Source organism: Mya arenaria, chromosome 9 (genome assembly GCF_026914265.1).
Source record: "Mya arenaria isolate MELC-2E11 chromosome 9, ASM2691426v1".
Taxonomy (NCBI): Eukaryota; Metazoa; Mollusca; class Bivalvia; order Myida; family Myidae; genus Mya; species Mya arenaria.
The window spans coordinates 29,544,775-29,564,984 of record NC_069130.1 but is presented as its reverse complement, the minus strand read 5'-3'; the positions used below and the strand labels follow the sequence as shown (position 1 = coordinate 29,564,984).

The following is a 20,210-nucleotide window of genomic DNA, read 5'->3' as shown; positions in this document are numbered from 1 at the left end:
TGACTACAGTTTAACTTACGTCACATTTCTTGGTGGTACATTTGAGCGGGATGGAGAATGGGCCAGTCTGTGACAGGAACTTCACCTCCCCCTCCAGGTCCTCGTTTATCTACATACAAAGTCAGTAGTTTTCACATATCATGAGGTTTAAGAAAAGCAGTTTTTAATTGATCTATCAGCATGTCAAAAAACAGCCACTAGACAGTGAATATCCAAAAAGGCAAGGATAGTCTCCAAACCTTGATTTTATTTTTTATGTTGAGTTTCAAACTTTTCATAATTACAAATACAGTTTCTCTATTTTCCCTACCTAAAAATATTTATATTCTGTTGTTGTTTTAAAAGTGACCTGTAGCTTAGACTGCTGCATTGATCACATAACATGATACACCTACCATGGGGGTAAATGTGACAACAACTTCACATGTGAGACCTGCAGACATTTGTCCAGGAGGGTCAAAGCTGAAAATACATTGGATAGTTGAACTTCCTGCATGTTCAAGTTTTAATCATATATAAAAACATACACACATGTAGAAGACATATAATGAATAAACAAGTTGTAACAGCTCAGCTCATAATAGTTCAGTTATGAGATGGTAACAGTTTAGTTTCTAGTCTCTTTAGTGGATGTTTGTTTTCTTTGCTATCTACTAGGGATATAACCATGATCAAGTATTGTCACAAATCAATTGTTTGACTCAAAAGTTAGCTTTAATCAATTACAACTTACAAAAATTGAATATAACAAATAATTACAAAATATTTCTTTCAACAAAATAAACATTATCAATTTACCAAATCAAAACATAGAAGTAATAAGCTATATATCAAAACAATTTAGGCTAAAAATGTATTCCTTGATGTGCCAACAAGGCGGATTGTCACTTTCATAAAACAGTCAAATAACTTTTGTAGAAGTTTTGCAATATTTCTTTCTATTTAAACATAATCAGTTTCTATCATGAATTCAATGATTCTTTGATTATTTCAGATTATGCTTATTGTTGTAATTTTTATTTCGAAACCTAATGAATACAATCTAAAATCTATTAAAGTATAATTTTGCAACAAAAGTGATAACTTACTGTATATGTATGAAGTCTTTGAGCCTCTCTGTGATGTCTATATACTTGCAATAGTTCACAGTGTAGGACACATTGGTCAGTGTCACCTTCTTCTTGTACGATCTTCCTACATCAAAGTCCTGCAAATTATGCATACAAGAAAGTCAGCAAGTAATCTAGGAACTGGACATTTAATGTCTGTATCACTTTTTTTCTTACTTAAACAAATCCATGTGATTTTAAAGCATCTTTTGATAAAAAATGTCTTCAACTTATCATAAGGAGACTATCTTGCTGTAAAGAAGACCGCCCTTAGATTCCCTTCCAACTGTGTCATAACATCGACTTTAAATAGTCCACTTTCACACCCACCTTGAAGTGTATGACATCCGGCTTGCTGTAGAATGGACAGCCCTTAAACTCCCTCCCTGCAGCTACCTGCTTCACCACTATCCCTGCCCGGTGTTTTTCCAACACTTCAGACATAATCGCCTGGAAAAGAGAGGCACAACTGTGACTGATAACTTCTAAATCATGTTTTGGTTTATGGAATAGATGCCCAGGTTGGCCCAAGTCAAAAGTTGTTCTGTTCATAACCTTATATATTTACGTGCTAGTTGCATATTATTATATATAAGTTCAAATGCATTACAGAAGCATACACTTATAAAGACTTTTGAATTAATGTAATAGGCTATAATTTAAACTCTATCTTGGTCCTAGTATTGTTATGAAGACGCATTTTCAGGGTCAAAGCAACTGTTCTCTAATTTAAATGTGAGAGGGAACACTACATAATGCACACCATATGTTTCTGTCTTTTTTCAATACTAAACTATTAGCCAGCATTCCCTACCTTGTCCATCTTGGAAGCACCCAGTGTTTTAAGTGGAGAGGAGTCAATATCTTTGGGCACAGTGTAAGGCTTGTGGTGGTCCCATAGCCCCTCAAACTCAGGCTTTGCAAGGTCAACAGCTGTCTCATCTGAAAGAAAGCGGGCTAAGGATTTGTTGTCCTATTTATGCATATCACTATGAAACAGACTTACCGGTAGGTTGTTAACAGCCCAAGGTTCCTTTAAATACTGGGAACAAATGAAGAGCCATCTTACAGAGTTCACCCTGACAACTTTGTATACCACAAGTACTTGTTTATTCCGGTCCTACTAAACACTGCAAAGCCAAGCAAAGCCTAGCAAAGTCAAGCAAAGCCTAGCAAAGCCAAGCAAAGTCAATCAAAGTCATTTTTTTTTTTAACAAAGTAAGTTTAGTAGGACTTATAATCGTTATTTAATCCCGAAAAGATGACTTTGTCGTATTAATGACTTATTGTGAACGAGAATAAGGCATATTTGCATGATATCTGCATGATACAATATCTGAGTCAAGCAAAGTCGAGTAAATTGAAGCAAAGTCAGTTTTATTTTGTACAAAGTCAATGACATAACACGCATAAGTAATATTAAAATACAAAAAGATGTCTTTGTTGAATAAATGACTTTATGAGAAATAAAATACCGTATACTTGCACGATACAATTTCTAATCCAAGCTACGTCTAGCAAAGTCAAGCAAAGCCTAGCAAAGTCAGAGATATTTTGAACCTAGTCAATGAATTAACACTCATAAGTAAAATTTAAATGTTAAAAAAAGATGTCTTTGTTTGATAATTGTTCTTATGAGAGCAAAAAATATGCATGCTACAATATCTAATTCAAGCTACTTCGAGCAAGGTCGAGCCGAAGCAAAGTCTAGCAAAGCCTAGCAAAGTCAGATATATTCTGAACAAAGTCAGATTTATTCTGAACAAAGTCAATATATTAACACTCAGAAGTAATATTCAAATACAAAAGGATGTCTTTGTTGAATAAATGACTTTATGTGATCGAAAATTAGGCATATTTGCCTGATATAACTTCTAATTCAAGCTACGTCGAGCTACGTCGAGCAAATTCTAGCAAAGTCAGGGATATTTTGAACAAAGTCAATGAATTAACACTCATAAGTAAGATTGAAATCTATAAAAAGTTGTCTTTATTGAGTAATTGTTGTTATAGGAACGAACATTAGGCATACTTGCATGCTGCAATATCAAATTCAATCTACGTTGAGCAAGGTCGAGCCGAAGCATAGTCTAGCAAAGCCTAGCAAAGTCAGATATATTCCTAAAAAATTCAATATGTTAACATTTTTAAGTAATATTTTAATACAAACGGATGTCTTTGTTGAATAAAAGACTTTATGAGAACGAAAATACTTGCATGATACAATATCTAATTCAACCAAGGTCAGGCAAATTATAGCAATGTCAAGCAATGTCTAGCAAAGTCAATCAAAGTCAGTTATATTTTGAACAAAGTCAATGAATTAACACGCATAAGTAATATTAAAATACAAAAAGACATCTTTGTAGATGAAATGATTTTATGATAAAGAGAATAAGGCATATGTGCATGATACACTACCTGAGTCTAGCAAAGTAAAAGAAATTAGAGCTAAGTCAGTTCCATTTTGAATAATGGCGATGAATTATTTTGATTGGCTTAACCTATAAAGAGGCGGAGTGAGCGGGATGGGACGGAATATTTTCATTGGCCAAGGAATACAGGCCACATTATGTAAGAGGTGTGAATATTCTCATTGGCTGTGGACGGGGGGGCGGAGGTGTGAATGTATTCAGTGGCCGAAAACTTGACAGCGGCCGGCTGCGATGTTGTTTATGGCCTGTGTCAGTTAGGCCCTGTGCATTAAAAGACACCTGAAGCCATTTGACACCTGACAAATGTCGTATTATTTGTGTTTCCGTAATGTACCGAGTTCTATACATGTCACCTGCCAAGTACCTTTCTTTGCATATATAATCTGTTAGATTTTTCAGTATCAAAATCATGAACAGCATTAATTTTTGAGCTATGGCCTTGGTTTAAGTTTCAATGCTGACCACAACACAAAGGCTGTGACAAGTCTTTGTTTAACTTCATTTTCACAAAAAAAACTATTTATATAAAAGTGTCACTTAAAGGGACTATACACCAGCAACAAAACATCGCGTAAATACATGCTAAAACTATAAAAATAACCTGCTTCCTTACGGTAAATAACAACAACAAAACATCTCATAATAACATGATAAAACTTTAAACATAACATGCTTCCTTACAGTAAATAACAACAACAAAACATCTCATAATAACATGCTACAACTTAAAAAGAATTAAAGGGCCGTGGCAAGAGTGCCTCCACGTGGTGTGGCCTGGATACCGTTGATCAAACATGAACCAACAGTTCTGTTAATATTTGATCAACGGTAACTGAACGCTCTATTAAGAAACGTATCTTAACGATAGTCAAACTTCCTGTGAAATTTTTGTGTTTTATTGCACAGCGAGAACATAAGCAAGATTGTATTTCTACATAGTTTGTACATTGCTACAAGTTCTTAAAGTAATGACACATACATCATTAAATGCATTAAAAGCAGTTAACATAAACAAAAGCTTATTAAAAATAATTAAATTCCATATAAAAATAAAAATACAACTGACTTTGCTAGACTTTGCTTGGCTTTACTACACGATTATTGACTTTGCTAGACGTTGTAAAACCAAAATATATAAAACTCATAAAAATAAATAAAAATAAAACTGACTTTGCTGGACTTTGCTGGACTTTGCAATCTTGAAGTAATGTAATTTTAAAAATTTAACACGATATTTGCAATAAATTATACATTTTTCCAACTAAATATATAAAACTCATAAAAATAAATAAAAATAAAACAGACTTTGCTTGACTTTGCTATGTTTTGATAGGCTTTGCTAGGTTTTGCTAGGCTTTGCTGGACTTTGCAATCTTGAAGTAATGTAATTTTAAAAATTTATCACAATATTTGCAATAAATTATACATTTTTCCAACTAAATATATAAAACTCATAAAAATAAATAAAAATAAAACAGACTTCGCTTGGCTTTGCTAGGTTTTGATAGGCTTTGCTAGGCTTTGCTGGAGTTTGCAATCTTAAAGTAATGTAATTTTACAAATTTAACACAATATTTGCAATAAAATATACATTTTTCCAACTAAATATATAAAACTCATAAAAATAAATAAAAATAAATAAAAATAAAACTAACTTTGCTGGACTTTGCTAGGTCTCGGTAGGCTTTGCTAGACTTTGCAATCTTGAAGCAATGTTATTTTACAAATTTAACACAATATTTGCAATAAAATATACATTTTCCAACTAAATATATAAACTCATAAAAATAAATAAAAATAAAACTGACTTTGCTTGGCTTTGCTAGGTTTTGATAGGCTTTGCTGGACTTTGCAATCTTGAAGTAATGTAATTTACAAATTTAACACAATATTTGCAATAAATTATACATTCTTCCAACTAAATATATATAAAACTCATAAAAATAAATAAAAATAAAACAGACTTTGCTTGACTTTGCTATGTTTTGATAGGCTTTGCTAGGCTTTGCTGGACTTTGCAATCTTGAAGTAATGTAATTTTAAAAATTTAACACGATATTTGCAATAAATTATAAATTTTTCCAACTAAATAAATAAAACTCATAAAAATAAATAAAAATAAAACAGACTTTGCTTGACTTTGCTATGTTTTGATAGGCTTTGCTAGGCTTTGCTGGACTTTGCAATATTGAACTAATGTAATTTTATGAATTTAACACGATATTTGCAATAAAATATACATTTTTCCAACTAAATATATAAAACTCATAAAAATAAATAAAAATAAAACAGACTTTGCTTGACTTCGCTAGGTTTAGAAAGGGTTTTCTAGGCTTTGCTGGACTTTGCAATATTGAACTAATGTAATTTTATGAATTTAACACAATATTTGCAATAAATTATACATTTTTCCAACTAAATATATAAAACTCATAAAAATAAATAAAAATAAAACTGACTTTGCTTGGCTTTGCTAGGCTTTGCTTGACTTTGCTAGGCTTTGCAGTGTTTAGTAGGACCCGTTTATTCTACTATGCTAAGTTTAATGACATCAACATTATAAAGGTCTCCATGTATGAATTCAAACATCTGCCTGCTTTTCTCAGTCCATAAAGGGGCAAAACTCAACAAATACTTTATTGATCAATAAAAAAATATGGCGCCAACACAGCCATCGGCATCATAATTATTAAGATGTCACAAAAGCCCTGACAGTACTTTGATGTTTTTATTTCTGAACAAGACTAGCAAAAGGTGTGCAGATTACTGGCAGTGTGGCAAGAACACCATACCTTGATCCTCCTCGTCACTGGAGTCCGAACTCGCCTCATCTCGCCCCTGCTCAGGTATAGTTATCTCTCCTGTGTTTTCTGGTGCAAACTTCTCCATGTCATACTTCTCTCCCTTTAATAAAATGGATCTCATCTCTTAAAGCCCCAGTGTCTGTGTTCACCAAATAATATGGTTACAGATTTAAACTTGAAACAATTTAAACCCGTAACAACATCAAGGACAACTGTCACTCATTGCATCATAAATTAAAAGTATATTTCTATCAGCCATACATTACCTGATCATCTAGAGAATCTTGGAGGTCTAGGTTGAAATCTGTATCCTCGGAACTCAGCTTTGTGTACTCTTGAAATGTCTTCAGGGGCTTCTTCTTTGGGGGCCCTAGAATCTAGGAGTAAAAATGTTAATCTTTTAACAGACAATATTACATTCTGTAAAGTTCATTATGTAGAGAACACTTGTGGATTCTGTTTCCTGAGCAGAATACAATGCTTGGAATCCCTAGGAAATACATGTAGTTCTTTGGTTCCATTTATAGATAATATTTATATAACCAGAATGTGTACAAATCCATAAGGTAGGATCTTCTGCCTAATCAACCAAGAGCTGGCTTGTCATAGGTCACCTTGTCTGATACCACTTTTTTTTCATATTTAAAGATCATAAGTTTCAAATCCTACCTTAGTCTGTTCCCGTTTGGGATCTGACCAGAGCAGGGGCTGTTGTTTCTTGCGACGCCTCATCTGTTCTTCCTCCGCAAGGATCTTGTCCATGATTGCAGCCTGGCGCTCCTTCTGCTCCAGCTCAAAGGTGCTGAAAGTGGACATGATATGAGGTTTACAGAAGCATGGTTTTTGTCTTATTACCAATGGTGAGTCTTCCTGTGTATTACAAATATTGATAACTTTTTGTAGTAAAGATGTCTATAAACAATAATGTAGCAGCAGAATAACCACTAAATGGCAGAACAAAAATAACACTCAGTTCAGTTCAGTTTCTAACACTTCATATATTCCAGGGAATGTTGTCAAGAGCCAACTACTTGTCAAACATTCTCACACCCATTTTCAAACTAAATTGTCAAGCCTGCACATTTTCTGTGCCTGCAGGTCACACATACATTTCCTCATAAGCAGTATCTGGTCAGGGTTGTCTCCCTTTTATAAAACACTGCCACATCATCTCCAGAACCCAGCCTTCTAGTTTCTTACCTTTTCTGCCGTTGCATATCAGATATTCGTTTCTGCACCAGGAGTATCTGGTCAGGATTGCCTCCCTCATCAAGAATTTTCTGTTTAACCTGCTCCAATTTTTCTTCTTCACGTTTTTCTGCTGCTTTGTCACGAGCACGTAATGCCTTCAAGTTTTCCTGGATGTCAAACACATTGCAAAGAATTACAAAATTGTTATTTTTGGCATTTGTAAATGTGTAAAAATCATAAGTTTTTTCATTCTCAAATTTTTATCAAAGAACCTCAATGAACCTGTCTTTTGTTTTTTTAATCAAAATCGCAAAAGGATTTTTATTTATTACTATTACAATTTGTGATTTTCTCTAATTATTTCTTCAGTTTTTAGCAAAGAGCCCAACACAATCACTTTAGGGAAAACCATGAAAATATTCATCTCACAAAGTTCTAATCTATAATAACTATCTTATAACTATAGTATCCTCCTACCCTATTTGACTGTATGTCTGACTTCAGTTTAAGCAACATGTCCATCTTGCGTTTCATCTCCTCCTTGTACCGCTGGTTTTCATCCTCTTGACGCTTCTTCAGCCTGTAAATGCACAACAGACAAATATGCATGGATTAAATGTGTGAATTGATGTTGAAATAGTTGCTAGAGTTTATTTTTTGGTGTTATGTTTGTTTACCATACACTATCCATGGTAAAATGACAATAACAATGGTGTTTTTTCAACATCAATTAACAAACTTTAAATGGAAGTTATTGTAATTTAACAATTTTGGACTCACTTGACCATGGTTTCTGAGACAAACTTGCTGTGTTTCTCCTGACTCTGCATGGCCTGTTCTGCCAGGGTTCTCTGTAACTGCTGCTTCTGATTCATAGTCTCATACTGGAACCTGCAATAACACAAGTGGACAGTCAAACTCTTTTTTTTCCCTCGGAAACTGTTGAAACTAGCGATGAAAAGTTGCTTCAGTCTTTATCTTTGACTCTGATGAAAACAGACTAGACATCAAAACAAACTATAAGATGAACTCAAAACAAAATAATACTACCTAAAGTCCTTGAAAACATCATCTCATAACATCTATAAACTACCAGGTAATAAATTCTACATAACAATCCCTACCCATGTTAAATGTAATTGCATATAACTGATATATGTGCCGTTCAACCTGAGCAGTCCTGAGTTTTCCTTTCCTTAAACATCAAGTATGTATTCCCATAACTACCTCTGTTGGTTGCGCAGGTTGCGTTCAGCCTGGGCAGCCTTACGTTCTTCCTTCCGCAGTCTACGTATAGCCAGGTCTGTCTTCTCCTTCGCCAGGCGGTCCTCTTTCTTGACCAGCTCATCTTCTGCCAGAAGAAACTTGCCTCGCTCCACCTCCACCTTGTTCAACTCGTACCTGGTAATGTAATAGGCAACATGACAATGTTTCAATCAAACAGGCAACATGTTAATGTTTCAATCAAACAGGCAACATGATAATGTTTCAATCAAACAGGCATCATGATAATGTTTCAATCAAACAGGCAACATGATAATGTTTCAATCAAACAGGCATCATGATAATATTTCAATCAAACAGGCAACATAATAATGTTTCAATCAAACAGGCATCATGATAATGTTTCAATCAAACAGGAAACATGATAATGTTTCAATCAAACAGGAAACATGATAATGTTTCAATCAAACAGGCAACATGGTAATGTTTCAATCGAACAGGAAACATAATAATGTTTCAATCGAACAGGCATCATGATAATGTTTCAATCAAACCGGCATCATGATAATGTTTCAATCAAACAGGCATCATGATAATGTTTCAATCAAACAGGCAACATGATAATGTTTCAATCAATCAGGCAACATGATAATGTTTCAATCAAACAGGCAACATGATAATGTTTCAATCAAACAGGCATCATGATAATGTTTCAATCAAACAGGCAACATGATAATGTTTCAATCAAACAGGCAACATGATAATGTTTCAATCAAACAGGCAACATGATAATGTTTCAACCAAAATAACAATCTGTACAGAGCTGGTTTAATTTACTTCTACAAAACCAATATCAATGGTATATAATCAAACTAGTACAATATTGCAGGAAAAGTGTGTGTTTTTTTTAATATTTGCTTTCATATTAAAATATAATATATTAAAGAAATGCAGCATCCAGCTGAGCCATAATAGCCAATTTAAAACTCAATTTTAAATGATCAGAACAGTGAACACAACAAGTCTCTACCTTAACCATAACCAATAACATATTAAACTAGACAATAAGATTTGGAACAAAAACATACGTCTCCCCCCCATACTTGTTTCATTCTGTTCCACAACATGTTTGGAAATATGAAGTGTGGAATGTGGGTTTTATGTTAATGAGGTGAAGTTTGGACCCCAGGGTTATAAAAATCAATGAAATCTTGTAATAGAAATAGAGCGAATATAACAGTGTAACTGACAGACCATTTTCCAGTAATCATAATAAATGGTGTACTGTATTACCATATTGTCTTGGTAGTCATATATTCAGCAAAGTATATTTTTTTGGCTCATTCAAAGGTGAAAGTTGAAAAGGGCAATACAAATGATGTGATTTGAAACCAAAGTCGTCCTAGACCTGATTTCATTATTAATGATTAAAATCCATGCATCCAGGACCTCTCTATATCCAGAGACATACATGTAGTTTCATTCGCCTAGCTTAATTACTTCTTTATTTATTGCAGCATACAGTTTTTTGGGATGGACAGACAGAGGGTCAATCTATAGTACCCTCCATTGAAACCAGTAGGGTACTTACAACCACAACTTTCTGATATATATGGTAGCAGACATCTTTATTTCAAAAATAAAATCACAAGGTTGATAGCAAAAGACTTACTCCTCCTTATCAAGTCGTTCACATATGAGTTTCTCCACCTCTTTTTCATCCTGTATCTCCTGGCAGAGTTTGTCATGTTGGGAGCGGAGACGGTACACTGCTGACCTAGGGTTGGAGATTGGGGAACATTGGGCAAATAGTAACTACTAAATCTCTTACAAATTAAATAAACACTGTTAAATATGTATTACATGAACAAATGTCTTAGGGTGTCTCCACTTAGAAAAAAATCTCACTTACAAGTGATGAGATTGAGAGCAGAGGATGATTGATAGTGATTTAGTATCATGTTAGTGCCAGTGCTGGCTTCCGTTAAGAATTTGAAACTGGAAGTCCATCAATTTAGGAAGTTTTCACTGAAATGTGGAAGTTAAAGTCTCCCGAATACAATATCATTTCCACTATTTTTCAACTAGTATGTTAAAAATCAAGTAACTTTAACTTGCCAAAATCAAAGACTTATATCATAGTAATTCATTTTACTCAAAGACTGATTGAAATTGTGACCATAAAAGTAATATTGACACAAGGTTTTGATATTTTGAACTTCAAAGCTAAGTTCTACTTTGGAAGTTTTCTTAAAAACTATGGAAGTGCTGTACTTCCAACGAATCAATTTTGGAAGTTTTAACCCATTTCTACTAGGGAGTAATATACTTCCAAACTTCCTTGAATGGAAACCCTGAACAAACTATGTCTTAGAAATTAGACAGCATCATTAAATGTAGATACATAAGTGATAACATCTGTAACTAATAAGAGCCTTTTAAGATATCAGCATCCCTAGAGCACTCACTGGTTTCCTTCAGTGTTCCTGGTCTGAAGCTCTTCTCTCACCCTCCCTTTCTCTGCCTCTAACTCAGAGATCTTGTTCCTATTCTGCTTCAGCTCATCACTGAATGTGAAAGTAGTATTAAAATATGAGGGGTGAACCTATGAACATTGCATATGAATTGGGATAACATTTTAAGCAATTAAATATATGTAGATATTTATCAAATCAATAATGATTTTAGTTTATGAGCAACAAACCATTGTGAATTGTTCAATATTCATGAAACACTAATGTTTTTCATGCCCACAGATTTTCTTTGAGAAATCAAATTGTATTTGTTCTTCACCTTGTTTTGGCAGTCATGTAATGGTGGTGTTTAACCTTTTCCATGAGCTGGTTAAGGTGGCTGCGGAGATGCATCATCCGCAGTTGCTCCTGTTTTGACAGCTTTTCATCTGGGGTCTCAGGGTAGTCTGGTGACCTGAAATAAAACAAGGGAGTGATCTTAGATCCTATCAGACATGATATCGGCTACATGTACATGTATAGACATGAATATTTTGAGTTTCATTCAAGGACAGGGAAGGTGTCAACACTGGCTACTTTAAAAATGAAATACATGTAATAATTGTTTTTTTAAACCACACACTGAACAGCCTATCCATAATCCATGTTCCAATTTTAATCAATAAAAGCTGCTTTACATTGATAAGCCACTACATGTACACTACTATTTCCATAGGATATAAACTTTTGGTATGTTTGTAGAACAGTTCATACATGTACCTTACAACTTGAATTGTTATTCAAATTGACCCTGTATTATGTTACAACTCAGTGTAACTTAGTTACAACCAAAACAAACTTACTCAATTATTGTTTCCTCATCTTCTTCTGACTGTAGCTCTCCCTCTTCATCATCACCGTCAAAGTCCTGAATGTCCCCCTCAATGAGGAAATCCTGCTCCATCATATCCAGGTTACGGAAAAACTCATCTCCCTCCAACAAGGGCATGTCACTGTTTATTTCTTCCATCTCGCTAGCTCCAGCTGTTTTAAGACTTCAGCAAGGAGATAATGTGTAGACTGCAAATATAAAGTATTATACATGTATACAAAAGTATTAACATACTAGTTCAATATTGTGTGTATAACTCCTTGTAAAGAGAGGCAATCATTTGAAAAGTGGAACACAAACACAAAAAATGCTAACCATGTTCATAACAATGACCAGGAGATCATATTAAATTTGAACATGATCAGACTGTCATGTAACTGATGGGAGAAGGATAAAAAAGGCCAACCCCCAATTTCTGCATACATGAAGATGGACGAATTCTCTCCTCTGGCATTTACTTGGGTCATTTACCATATTTATATCTTATAAAGCGTACAATTTATCATTGCATTACACTTGACAACATTTCTACTCAGAAATACCATAAATGTCCCATTAAAGATGTATTTTTGAGAACCCTGTATGCTAAATAAGAACCATACTTCCCCATTCTGCATGCTTTTAAATGTGCTCAATTCGATTATTTTAATCAGTCATGTATAGATTCAAAAATATCAAAATCATCATAGCTGTATACACATCCAGGTGTCTAATTAAAAAAAAATGGTCCATGGAACACGTAGCTTCAATAAATCAATACACACATTTATTCTGCCTGACAACGCATCACATGACATTTTCATTATCATGTGACTTTTATCATCTGCACCTGTCATTGTATACAATAGGGTATACTGAATATGCATGACATCAGCATCCTGAGCAGGTGCTTTATAATATGGTAGCGATGGAATACTTTGCATCAAACAAATTTTATTTTTTTTAATTTTAGAGTGAAGGTCAGCACTGCTCACATAACAGAATCTGAAATCTGACCCACAAAAAAGACACAGGATCGTTTTTTAGGGCATGCAATTGCAAGTTGAATATGACATTTGCGGCAGTTGAAAGCGAGATTTGTCCATATTTGCCAAAATACATGTAGGTGGGGGGTTTAGTCATTCTAAAATGCCGTCCAGGCTTTTTTTTTTAATATAGGCTAACCATCATTAAAAAAAATGCCTGGACGGCATTTTAGAATGACTAGTGGGGGGTTTATCCTACACACATTACCTGTTACATTACACTTACTAGTGTGAAATTATGAGTAGTAACTTGAAAGACAATTAGTAAGCTAATAAATGGTAACGAGAGAGGAACAATGACTAGAATACGCATAGTGAATCAGGAGAAACACAAAATGTTTCCCATCTATTTGATAAACTGAACAACATAAATTTATAAAGATGCAAAGCCATTACAAACGGGCTAGGTGAAATATGTGTTCAAAAAAAGAAATTGAAACTGACTTTTTTTTCTTTTTAAAAACAGTAACTGCTCACCAAAATTATATCTTATTTTTAACTTCATCCTTGTTTGTTATTAAGTTAATCATTCAAATAATAGCAAGAATTTATTATATAATTGCTACATTATTTAACAATCTCTGATAACTAGTTTGTTCCAATCACAACACTACAACCTGTCTGCATGAACATATTTTGTTTTACTCAAAAACATTTACATTTTAGAACTGATCGATATAAAACAGGGAAAACACATTAAAGAGCATAAAAAACCAAGTGTTTTGTGACTGTTTTGTCCAATTCCGATAAAGCATTTGTAAAATATTCAAATGAAAATATAATTATTTTACTCCACCCACTTAACTTAAGCACTGTTTTAAGTAATTTATCAATACTGTGGAAACTCAGACAGCAGCTGACATTCTGCTTTAATAACAGACATTAGAAAAAAAACATATGGTACCAGCAATAGGTGATTATTGATAAAATTGTTTCATTTCTGCCTTTCGTATGCAAAGTCTTGAAATTTAGTTGACATAAACACTTTGGCAACTAAATCTCGAGCACCTGCGAGAGTGACAAAAAGATCGTCGTGAGCTAAAAACCGGTCCCGGTATTCAGGTATCCCGCGATGCGAGATTAAACTTTGTCACCTTTACTTTTCCTTCGTTTCTGAAGGATCTAAATCAGGTTAAGTTAACTTCGTTTGAGGGTTTACCCAACTTGTCACAGGCTTCTTTTCATTGTTGAAGCAATTCTGATGGTAAGCTGAATTTGAGATTTTGTATACTGTTATATATATATATATATATATATGGGAGCAGGATATTTTTCAACCCCTTCTCAAAACGAAGACTTTTCAACCCTTCGACTTTTCAACCCCTATTTTAAAGACTTTTCAACCCCTACCTGTTTGGACTTTCAACCCCTAAATCAAAGACTTTTCAACCCCTAGTTGAAATATTTTAATAGCCATATTGAAGACTTTTCAACCCTTATATCAAAGACTTTTCAACCCCTATTATTTTTGTCAGCAAAGTGTTGTCTTGTTCATTGTTTTTTGCCAGAAACTTAACAATTTGTTATTGAAATACAATTAAAGATTTGTTTGTCTTATTTGTTACACTTTTCTTCAAAGTATTGGATGAAATTTAGCCAAAGGCTTCCGGTATTGATGTACTTATCACTTGATGACGGCAAATGATACCTTTGATTTAATATACGAGTTTTTTTTAATTTATATTAAATTTGAATAACTATAATATATATTAGTAGGTAGGTTGTAGATCTGGTAAGGATTAATATTCTGGAAAATGTTCAGCTTATATTTACGAATTTTATGTTTACTGTCGTTAAACATAACATATTGATATTGCCAATCGGACATTGACTTTTGGTATTCAGTATTTAACCCCACCTTTCAACAAGATAACAGTGCGTGGCGAATCCGTGGCCTAGTGGTAACACATTTGACTGCAATCCAGGGGTCGCAGTTTCGATTCCCTGTCGCACCACTGAATACTAATCGTCTTCCGGTAGGTAGTCCCGTGTGACAAATTAGGTACAATGGCCTGTTTTACAAGACTGGAATGGTACTATTTTAGTTCTCCAACATCAGTGTTAGTGTATAAATTGTTTAAAAAACAACAACATTTATAGTAAGAACAGACTTTATTACGCAATTGGGAATACGAATGCCTAAATAACTTGGATCATATTCAATGGACAATGCGACTTTTGAATGGAGCACCTTTAAAACCTTGTATACTAACAGCAGCGCACTATTTCTACAAAGTGCATACAATTATATTTAACGGTGTATACGTGGCCTACTTTGACTGAAGTACAGATAAGCGCCATTAAATAACGTTTACCAAAATGACTGTAGCCGCGTTGCTGATTAATTATTACGCTCTAGGTGGTGTTAGTAGTTTATAATCCGGGCCCCGGCGTGAGCACATTGAAGGGTCCCAGAGTGACAGTTCAACCACCGCACACATATCCTGGGCAGACTATCAGGCGGTTAACCAATACTAGGTGCCTTCACCTCTGCAAGGAACTGACAACTTCTGTACATGCCAGGGGCAGTGGTACAGTGCGACTAGTCGTAGAAAGGATTTCATAACTAATCACAACAGAAGTAACCTGGTCCGCCCGGGAATCGTAACAGGGTTGTCCGATTTACAGTCCAACGCTCTACCGATTGAGCTAACCGGGCGGACCTATTACTCTCTATTGTTTCCTTCTTTTATTTATACATGCTGTTAAAATGACGTGTTAAATTGAACTGCATATACACACATAGCCGTAAAACCCTTTAATTGTATTTCGTTAAGATAGTTACAAAGCAATATTTGTATGTGCCATATATAATGTAACTTCTAAATATACTTAAAAAAACAAAAAAAACTTCTAAATATACTTCTCATTTATAGTATTCCCATAAACTCCTTTCAGTATCCTTTTAGTAATTTAATAAGCACTACATATACTGTTAGAATCATTAGTTCAAATCATAATGTTGGCCCATTATAAAATACACTGAAATACAAGACCTTAAATTTATGCCATGTATACATAATAAAACACACATATGCTAAATATGTTTACTACGTTTACTTCGTTTCTTTATTCTATATTGCTCAGTATATACTTCTTCATATTCTGTAAATATTTTGGGAAATTAAAGATTAAATATTTTATTGAGGAATATCTTGATACAATTCCTCTGAGTTAAGCTTACATTGTGTAAATTCAAACATTTGGTGTCAGTTTTATATGTAAATCACAGACATGTTACATGCCTTAATTTATTATTGAATAAAACTTAAAACTTGATACCTGACAAACACATATCGCAGCGGATAGATCCCTTTGCAGTATGTCATGGGCAATCACTGCGTTTGAAGTTCACGTGATGACCGTTATTAGGCAAATTATTTTATTTTGATAACTGCATCGCAATATCATGATATCTGCCCTTATTTCAAGTAAGGCTAACAGTCGCCCACTCTAGCTAATTGTTTTATTTTGTATCCCTGTTGCATCGCAGCGCATACACTGCAAGAGAGGAACCAACTCGCAAACGTAAGCCGCAAACACATTAAATGGTTGTCCGGTTAGCGCAATTGCTCCTCACAAAGATCATTGTGTGGGAACGGACACCGGATATAGCTCAAAAAGTGATCAATCGATAAGCGTTTGATTTTGACACATGGACAGTTTTCTATCATTTTTTTGTATTTTATGATGATATATTTAACAAAATCGAAGAGTGTTGAAATACTTGATACTGTGCAATATACGACTATGATGGAAATGTGTCTCTTCTTTTTGTATAATAGCCCAATTCTCGCCGAAAGTTGCATGATCGCTCACAAATGTTCATGTATGTGGTACGATTTCAAACATAAATCAACAAATTGAAAATAAAAATAAAAACTGAATCGAACGATTTCATTGTAATTACATAATCTAGTAATGTGTAAAATATCAATATGATATCTCTTGTTGTTACGGAGATATTCATAGCTTTTGATGCCCTGGCAGTGTACTGGGGATAGATGAAGCAAATAAATATCTGCAAAGGGGATAGCTATTAAGTGGACTGAGGATAGTAACGATGTATTTAGAAAAACGAGACTGTGATAATGATTACGGCTATTTATCTATACGCGAGCTCGAGGGAAATTGTTCGATGTTGTCCAACATGTTGTTGTTCTTTGTATCTGTATGCACTTAAAACTGTTTCATTCAAACATATTAGTCAACCATGATATTGTTTTTCACAAGCATCAATATCTAAATATTTGAAATACGCCGGTAATCTGATTTATTGAGTAACACAAAACATATGGCCGTAGAATTTATATGGTGTTTGCTATTCATATATATAATATTGCTTTGTAAATCAAGTAGGTATGTTTTTGCAAACAGAAAGTCACCAGTAGGGAATGAGATATTGTGATCAAATTTGGAACACGTAAAGTTTTTTCTAAGCTTGGGTCGATATTGGTATTACTTAGAACAGAATAATGGTCTCTGCTCGTTCACTTCAGTGAGAAAGAATGTATTGTGACCAACCCTGATATTTACGCAGCTTGCATTTAGGAGAGCACGGATCAAACTCATTGTTAACTAAAGTTTGCCCAATAATTTCTTATCAAATTGTTCTCTCACTTTTTGCAGATTATTTGAAAGTTCGAAATAGACATATACATGTATAGTGTATATTAACAGTGTTACTATCAATTTTTTTCCCATTTTACATGTTATCACCAGGACACACATTTCTCAACTTTGAAACCATCCCCAGTACGTAATACTGTACAGTGCTGTGAACAATTCTAAGGGCATATCTTTAATAGTTTAAAAGTTACATTGCCATTTCTTACAATGAAAATAGTTGAGCTTATTCTTGTGAAATCCTTCGATTCAGATTTTTTATTTATTCGATATATTTCCTAAAAATAACAATACTTGTCGAAATTCAGTAAGTTTTGAGGTGATCATCTCAGATTTGAAGAAACATTTAACGAGGTCTGCTAAATGGTAAGCACTTTAAAGTATACCATAGGCCAAATTTAGCATTCAGCTATTAGTTCAAACACTTGCTTCATTTGTGGATACGGTAGATATGCGTTAACACAGCAAGATCTTACCTCTGGTAAATTAAAACAACTGCATAATTGTCTGTTTACTTATCACTTTTTGAGCTATATCCGGTGTCCCTTCCCACACAGTGAAGATGGCCAGTGTTCGATTCCCGACCTGGGCACATGGTAGTTTAGTTTGTGGTCACCAAGCCGAACAAGAGGGCTTTCTCCAGGTACTCCTACAAGACAAGACCACTTTCTCGAATTACATCGTGCCGACAAGGGTGCTTAATAAAATGTTGTCCTCCGGGTTCCATACACGCCAACGATACATATATTGTTGAAACAACTTGTTCAATCGTTGTAAAAAATACAGTTTTTAAAACCTTTACCTACACTAGTGGACTAAATTTACCATGTTCACAAACTAATTCAGGTGTGAAGGAAAGCGCATCCTGAAATTGATTGGAAATAATGAACTTATTATAGTTCATTTTATGTTTTTTGTAAATTAGATTTTTTTTGTAATATTTATGCGGAGAGCGTGCACAATGAAACACCGCCCTCGCGACCACACTGAATACTGGTATATTGTCATTGAGCGTGCATATAGGTTTATTTACCTTGTCTACTTACTTACATTGTACAATAAAATCCATCCTTTCCTTTCCCCCCTGTTTATGATTATTACTTAATTCATGAGCACTTTATAAAAGTCACGATTTCATGCCTAACATATGATTCGCGAAATCACCATGGCAACAAAATAGCTTCAAATTATACGGACAATTACATTTACGATAATCATTCTGTTCTACACCTTCATTTTACTTCGTCATTGTTGACGATAAAATAACAATAACTAGAGGCATGCTTTTGATAAGAAGGACAACAAGATAAGCATTCGTGTCTTTAATAATAGCTTGTTGACAGTTATTCACATCGAATAATTATAACCAGGAAAAAGTCTGTACAAAATAGTTTGCAATAAATTCAAAATATAAACAAGAAATGATTATATATGTAAAAAAAACTAACAATAAAATGTCGTAGAATGAAGAAAGGTAAATGAAATTATAAAAATTATAAAAACTATTGTTTCATTCACTATATATAATAATATAAGTACATGTATATATGTATAGATTCATAGTGACCATAAATTATTATTCATTGTAATATTTAAAGTTAGCCTTCTTACCTGATATATATGTTTGTTGTATATAATATAAGTAATCTTTTGTTCTACATGTTTCTTTGTATTATGTTCTGATTAATGTGTTTTGTCTCTTCATATCGGAGGAAATAAAGAATCTCTCTCTCTCTCTCTCTCTCTCTCTCTCTCTCTCTCTCTCTCTCTCTTTATTGTATCACGTTTAATGCCCATACTAACCGTCAGCGTGCTCAAGACTGGATCAAAATTCCAAGTACGTCATAAAATGACGTTACATTTGCATATATCCTATCGTTGAAAACATATATGGATGAATAAAATTCCTATTATTGAATATGAATCCTAAATTGATATTAATTTATCTCCTTGAAAATGAGAATATATTATACGATGCAGCGCAAGGGTATGGTGCACAGAGACTGTGGTAAGGTGGACATACCAAAGCTTTTAATTGGTTTTAACTATTGTTAGCTAAGGGTAAAATATCATACTGACCACTGAGCACTATTACATCAAGAATAAACTATAGTAGTAGTATGGCCACAGGAATAATTCGGAATATCCATGTTTTTTTTGCTTTATTACTTGTTGTTTTTGCTATTTATGTTTTATGTATACGGACAAATAATATTGGTAATATTGTTTTTGAATATGCGTTCACCTGTAAATACTGAATATTACATTTGCCATGGCCTTCTGGATGTTATGCAGATACAATTCTGAAAGTTTGAAACTATATTTACCTATTTAAATAGTCTGGATTACGAATAATTTTACAGGCTGCCTCGATTGTCTATATTTTTTAAACCATTTACGCCAGTTTTGAAAAGACTGTACGAGAAGAAAGTGGTTAGCTACATAATTATA

At 33.9% G+C, this 20,210-nt stretch overlaps 1 protein-coding gene across 7 annotated transcripts in view; it reads right to left on the bottom strand.

Moving 5' to 3' along the window:
* The window catches only part of LOC128202741 (cilia- and flagella-associated protein 74-like), a 37,952-nt gene extending 23,804 nt beyond the window's left edge, over positions 1–14,148 (bottom strand). For all 7 annotated transcript variants that reach the window (XM_052903834.1, XM_052903835.1, XM_052903839.1 and 4 more), the window contains exons 1-17: positions 14,038–14,148; positions 12,080–12,296; positions 11,557–11,691; positions 11,232–11,330; positions 10,436–10,540; positions 8,767–8,940; positions 8,320–8,430; positions 8,017–8,119; positions 7,549–7,706; positions 7,018–7,150; positions 6,615–6,725; positions 6,337–6,448; positions 1,924–2,051; positions 1,440–1,559; positions 1,089–1,207; positions 396–462; positions 20–109 (exon numbers count right to left, since the gene is read on the bottom strand). In XM_052903834.1, the coding sequence (XP_052759794.1) occupies positions 20–109; positions 396–462; positions 1,089–1,207; positions 1,440–1,559; positions 1,924–2,051; positions 6,337–6,448; positions 6,615–6,725; positions 7,018–7,150; positions 7,549–7,706; positions 8,017–8,119; positions 8,320–8,430; positions 8,767–8,940; positions 10,436–10,540; positions 11,232–11,330; positions 11,557–11,691; positions 12,080–12,246 (1,932 nt within the window). In that variant the 5' untranslated portion in view covers positions 12,247–12,296; positions 14,038–14,148. The remainder of the gene's footprint in view (positions 1–19; positions 110–395; positions 463–1,088; positions 1,208–1,439; positions 1,560–1,923; positions 2,052–6,336; positions 6,449–6,614; positions 6,726–7,017; positions 7,151–7,548; positions 7,707–8,016; positions 8,120–8,319; positions 8,431–8,766; positions 8,941–10,435; positions 10,541–11,231; positions 11,331–11,556; positions 11,692–12,079; positions 12,297–14,037) is intronic.
* Positions 14,149–20,210: the final 6,062 nt, after the last annotated feature.